General features: G+C 41.8%; 1 protein-coding gene across 1 annotated transcript; it reads right to left on the bottom strand.

The window, feature by feature from the left end:
* Positions 1–546: 546 nt before the first annotated feature.
* Positions 547–5174, bottom strand: RPS6 (ribosomal protein S6). Its single transcript, XM_063295023.1, has 6 exons — positions 5059–5174; positions 4632–4763; positions 3526–3736; positions 3026–3172; positions 1661–1818; positions 547–696 (listed from the first exon to the last, which is right to left on the bottom strand). The coding sequence occupies exons 1-6, from the start codon at positions 5062–5064 to the stop codon at positions 601–603; spliced, it is 750 nt and encodes a 249-aa protein (XP_063151093.1). The 5' UTR covers positions 5065–5174; the 3' UTR covers positions 547–600.
* Positions 5175–5905: the final 731 nt, after the last annotated feature.

Raw genomic sequence — 5905 nt, 5'->3', positions numbered from 1 at the left:
AACAAAATGAGGTATCTGCAGAAAGCTAAATCCTGGCTGCTTCCCTATATTGGCAACTAAAATAACTGAAGTATTTCAATTTGTTACATGTGGTAGTAAGCTCAACATTATGAATCAAAACAGCTTGACAGTAGGGATGTGGAAAATGGAATGTTCCGGAACAACTGGTTCGGTGCATCTTTCCCTGAGACCAATGTCCTTCAAACCAATTTCACTAAGCAAACTGAACAAACTATACAGAGAGGCCCTAAATCTCATGTTCCCTCACATTTGGTTGTTAGAAAGTTATCACTAACAGCTTATAAGCACACCCCACAAAACTTTGTCTCAATAGATTTACCTTTTGGGGGGCTTCAAGATACTGTTCATAAGAATGACATAAATAGAGGCCATTGCTGAGCGAGGAAAAGCCAAAACCAGCACACAGCACTGAATTATACAAAACTCAAATGTCTGTATCAAGCAAAAATCCATTGCAGACATTGATTCGTTAGAGAGAGAACTTAAACTGACAGGTATTACCCAAAAAAAGTAACATGGAATCAGTTTGTTCTGATCATAAAAATTTTATTTAATATTTTTATGAGCACAGTTCATTGCTTACTTCTGGCTTGATTCAGATTTAGATGTGGAGGCTCTCAGAGAAGAAAGTCTACGCCTCTTGGCTATTTGTTCTTGCCGCTTTTCTTTTGCCTCCTAAAAAAGGGATAAAGAATATCGCATATTATCATAACACAGCTGACTAAATGTTGTAAATTCATTGTGTGGTGTCACACTTTTATACACAAGTACTTTCTTCTTTCGTCTATTACCATAGCAGAAATTCCTATTTGTAGTCTCAGGTGTAGCTGTCAATTTCCAAGTATGTAGGCATATTCTAGTAACATCTAAGGCAGTGGCCAGAAATGTCAGCTATGTTCACCCTGTGAACTCACCAACTGCCTTAAGAAACCACATATCCTCAGCCTCATCTTCCTATCCACAAATTTTGCTATTATGGACTACAACTATACATGGAACGCTTTGAATTGGGCAATTCCCTTGTTCACCAACATCCAAGGTCAAATGTTTCTCTAAAGCAGTGCAAGCCATTTTAGCTGAAAACAAAAGACTTGATTCTGTATGTTAAAACTGTATATTCCTATCACCATATATGGTTCACCCTCACCCATTCAATCTTCACATCACGGAACTGATGCTGAGTGACTGCCTGGCTCAAAGTCACACAGCCAACATAGTAAACGAAGTTAACTGATCTCCTTTTCCCTAAGGCACCAATTGCAATGCACCTCAACTACTCCCTGTGGATTAAAATAGCTCGGAATGGGTTAGAACAGAGAAAGCAGCCCTAACTCATTTGCTGTGTGTGCCGGGACGTATTTTAACACACTAGTACTTCACTGAAATTCATGGGCGACTTCCCCCCCATGCTAATCACTTCATGGAATAAGAAATCTTCATATAGGTATTATGTATAAGCCCAATTGCATGTATCATACACGTTTGGGTGTTTAGGTGTGAGACGACAATCTCACCCAGTTCACGAATTTTTTGCACCGAGGGAGCTACTTCTGATCCATTGCTTCCTGTAACAGTCCTGTGAAAAGGACATGACCCTCCCACCAAAGGATTCCTTTCCCCAAGCATAAAGGAAGCAGACCTTCATTCTCTTAGCCAGAAGCTTGGCATACTCAGCAGCTTCTTCCTTATTCTTCTGAGTTCGTTGTTTCTTTAGCGCAATACGTCTGCGCTTGTGCTGCAGAACTCTGGGAGTCACCAAACGTTGGATCTTGGGTGCTTTGGTCCTTGGCTTCTTACCTAAGATTGGCAAGACCGGTATAACATCAAACAGCTATTCCAAAACCTAGAAACCTGAAGCTGACAGTCTGCACTTACGACAATAATGCACAGTTAAATAATTAACACAGGGTAAGTTGGGTGACCACTAAGGCTATGCCTTCCCATCTACACTATGATATAAGGGTGTAATTTCACATATTCCACAGAAGTAGAAAATATATGGGAAAAGGAAATTCAAGGTGTAGTAGGCAATGCATAACCTGACCTGGCAATCTATAGTGGGCGCAAAATCCAATCTGATTCCTCCCAAAAAACGTAGATGGCAAAAGGTGACTTCGGGTCAGTCGCGCGCTCTCAGCCCAACTCACCTCACAGGGTGGTGGTGGTGGGGAAAACAGGAGGAGGAAGGAGTATTAGGTATGTTCGCCGCCTTGAGTTATTTATAAAAATAATAAAGGCGGGATTAAAAAATATATAATGATAATCTAATAATTGAGAACTACTATGCAGGATCACCTTATACTAGATCTACTTAGAAAGATACAGAGGAAGAAACACATTTGCAACTCTGAACTGAACTTGATCTCAAGCATTTGTGTGTAGATAAAGACTTCTGGATTGGATTCATGTGTCACTAACCTATAATGCAATTTGATCATGGATTTAATGTACTGTGCTAAACCAGACAGAATGATTTATAAATCATGAAACAGTAAACCCAGCGAACTTACCTTTCATTCAAGCATTTCAGTCTGTGTTAGCATAGCCCTTATCCCACAAATAATTCTGTAAAGTTACTGTCCTTTGATTTAAACAGATGAAGAGGCTACACATGCATTAATTATAACCTTCTGCAGTACAGCATGTGCAGAAGCCTCTGTATGCTTATAGTAGCCTCTACAAATGGGATGTTTTTCCACTTTAAAAAGCTACTGCATGCCCCTTTGAAACATTCATAGCAACTGACTATAAATTTAGATATATACCTAAACCTACATACATGCACATCAACCAGGATATCTGTATCAAAGCTTAAGCAGCCTGCTGACTGGACAGTCTGAAAGGAAAACTAAGCTAACTGGTGTTTTCATCTGGCTATCACATTTCTTCCTCAGACCTCCAGATTGCTTTGATTTCTGTAAAAAATTGAACAGACCAACAGAAAAGACACTACTCCAACTATGTAATCAGCAAAATGGCTAAAATATTACTCCCATTTTCTTACCTTCTTTGTTCAATGGTCTCCTCACAACATACTGGCGTACGTCATCTTCTTTGGAGAGATTAAAGAGCTTTCGGATTCTGCTAGCTCTCTTGGGACCAAGTCGGCGGGGCACAGTGTGATCAGTCAATCCAGGAATATCCTTCTCACCTGGAAAGGTTGTCAAACAGCAAGTACTATTACTAGAAGCAAATCTATACTAAACGTCATCTCTCACCACAAACCTGACTCTGGCTTCTGAATACTATCCCTTACAACATCAAGCATTTTTTTAAAAGGCAAGAGGGAACCTGAGAAACTTTTGTTATTCTCATTAACTTGTAAAAAGTGACATTTCTTTAGGTAATGCCCCCTTGTATGCCAAGGGATGGTTCTGGACCAAGGGTGCCAATCTTTGTCCAAATGGCAAAATGCTTATGAAAGAATGTTTCCGCACCCTATTTCTTTGAGACACAATTTTTGCTAGTACTTGTTACTCCTTCAAACGAAGACAAACAATTCACCTTTCTTTATAATGACCAAATTCAAGACGCTTAAGTTGGCATCAACAATGCATCCTCGAACGGATTTGCGTTTTCGTTCTCCAGTTCTCCTTGGACGATAACAGGAGTGGCCCTTGCTAAGTAGGAGACGGACACGGCCATGAGTGAGGACACCTTGCTTCATGGGGAAGCCTTGTTTGTCATTACCACCACTAATGCGGACAACGTATCCCTACAAAAAGGAGGAATTTAAACTTCTCAGAAGCATTTCATACGGTGTTTGTAATTCTGTATCATTCTCCCCAAATACAGATATACAATAATATAGCCCCCTAAAGACACTTTGAATTACTGTGAGAATTAATCTTGTCCCATTTCAGCTTGAGCACCCTAAATTAGGTGAGCACACGAGAGCCTTCCCCCCCACCCCGTTAATTATTTTCAGGGCTTTTTCCTCTATGTGAGATCTACCTTATAACAGAAGATCCTGGTATCTCAAGGCTTGAAGGCACTTTTCAAGACAACTGAGCATGTTCTATCCAACACTTCCCCATGGCAATGGCAAAGAACCTTTTGGGGAAAATTTCTATAACTACTGTCCTTTGTAAGAGAGTAATACACCTTAAAAGCTTTTACCAATCTAAAGCTTCTGTTCAGCAAGATGGAACCTTAGCTTTGAATAAACCCTCTTTCTCACAAATGGCTATGTAGATCACATCCACCAGTACTGGACTGAAAATCAATAGTTAGTTAGTTGACAGATCAAGCATATGTGCTTTCTAAAAGCCATTTCGATAATCACACCAAAGCTAGCCCCACTTAACATTCTTGCCCTGTCACATCACATCGCATCTCCCAGACCATATTCACACATGTATTTTGAACTCTGTCTACCCACTATCTTCTAAGTTAAGTTCTAAACTTCTGATCCTTTTGTCAACTCAGGATCAAGCACAGACAAGCAGAGATCCCTGCATGCAATTATGTCAATGCCACTTGCCGGCCAGCCCACTCATTAATCCATACACCAGTGCAAGTCAGGAGCTCCCTCAGTCAATGCCACTTTGCAGGAAGAAACGCTGGAACGGGTAGCGCTGCTCAGTCCCAGAGGAGACCTCACGCCTTACCTTCCACTCTTCACCAAGAGCATCAGCCGGGACCTCTGCAGTCATCCGCTTCTCATAGAAGGTGCGCAGCTTACGCTCATCGTCCACCTCGATGAGCTTCTGGCAGCCAGTGGCAGGGAATGAGATATTGAGCTAAAAATAATTGCACAAAAAAAGTTTATTAGATCCCAACAGAAACAAGAGCACAAGGAGAAGAACAGAGCTGGGGCGAACTCCTCCACAGAGCGCCTGCAAAGGAAACTAAAACACCATTGCTTCTCGTCTTCGCCCACCCGCCTTCCCCAATCCGTGTCAATCCCCCGCGACGGCGACGTTCCCTCGACCGCGCTGTGCTCCGTCTCCCCCCGCCAGCTGCCTCCTAACCGTCAATATGATTATTTATGGGCCCCGAGAGACTCCACCGCGAAAACCAAGGCTCCGCTCCTACCTTCATGGCACCGACGCGGCCGCTCGCTCTAAGTCAGCCACGGGAAAGAGGCCGCGTTTCCGCTCAGTCGGAAGTCACATAGGCTCCGAGAGATCTCGCGAGATTGCGTTGATCGGGCGTGACGACAGAGATAGGAACATTAGAATGGTAATGATTGCTTTTCCCTTAACGGTGCTTCCTGGTTCCATAGACTTTTTTTTAGCGCTCTTTCTTTTTCTTCAATCGTGAGACTGGCCAATTTAAAAAGAAATAGAAGTCCAAGATTTTACCCCAATTACGACTGCAGAGCCTAATGTTTCAGGCTTAGTCCTTCACTGTCCGGTGGCTCTCAATACATATCCATTCCAGCCTTTAAATGAAAGAAATAAGCTAAATAGAAACTTAAAAACATGTAGAGTTTTTCCTTTGCGTATCTTTGTGGGACTGATCAAGGGCTGCTTAGCAGCTTAGCTGATCGTGGTCTTGAAGACTAACAGAGACCTATGAAAAAATGAGAGCAATTTTGACAATCAGTTCTTTTTCACATACAAGTAAAAACAATAATATAAGATTAGGAGAGCAACTTTCAGTAAAGGAATCATAATCAGATTAAAAATACAGCTGAAGCATTTCAAATATTCAAATCCAACTTGGAGGATTTTAAACACTCCTGTCTCATCTCCATATTTTCCATCTTTGGCTCTCATTGCAAGACTGTTCTGCTCCTGAAGTCACACAGTTAGACCTTTATTATTTTGCATGTGTGCACCTTCCAGTAGTGAGTAGATTAATAGGTACCACTTTGGTGGGCAGGTAATGGCGTTCCGTGTAGTCATGCCGGCCACATGACCACGGAAGTGTCTACGGG

This window comes from Candoia aspera, chromosome 2 (assembly GCF_035149785.1).
Source record: "Candoia aspera isolate rCanAsp1 chromosome 2, rCanAsp1.hap2, whole genome shotgun sequence".
In the NCBI taxonomy this organism is placed as follows: domain Eukaryota; kingdom Metazoa; phylum Chordata; class Lepidosauria; order Squamata; family Boidae; genus Candoia; species Candoia aspera.
The sequence above is the reverse complement of the archived record's forward strand: the minus strand, read 5'-3'. Positions and strand labels throughout refer to the sequence as shown.

Bases quoted from the DNA above. Each gene is read 5' to 3' on its own strand.
- RPS6 (XM_063295023.1), bottom strand. The intron at 3,737-4,631 runs GTAAGGCGTGAG...TCCTTTTTGTAG, and splicing joins CTCTTGGTGAAGAGTGGAAG to GGATACGTTGTCCGCATTAG. The intron at 3,173-3,525 runs GTGAATTGTTTG...CAACCTTTCCAG, and splicing joins TTTGGTCATTATAAAGAAAG to GTGAGAAGGATATTCCTGGA.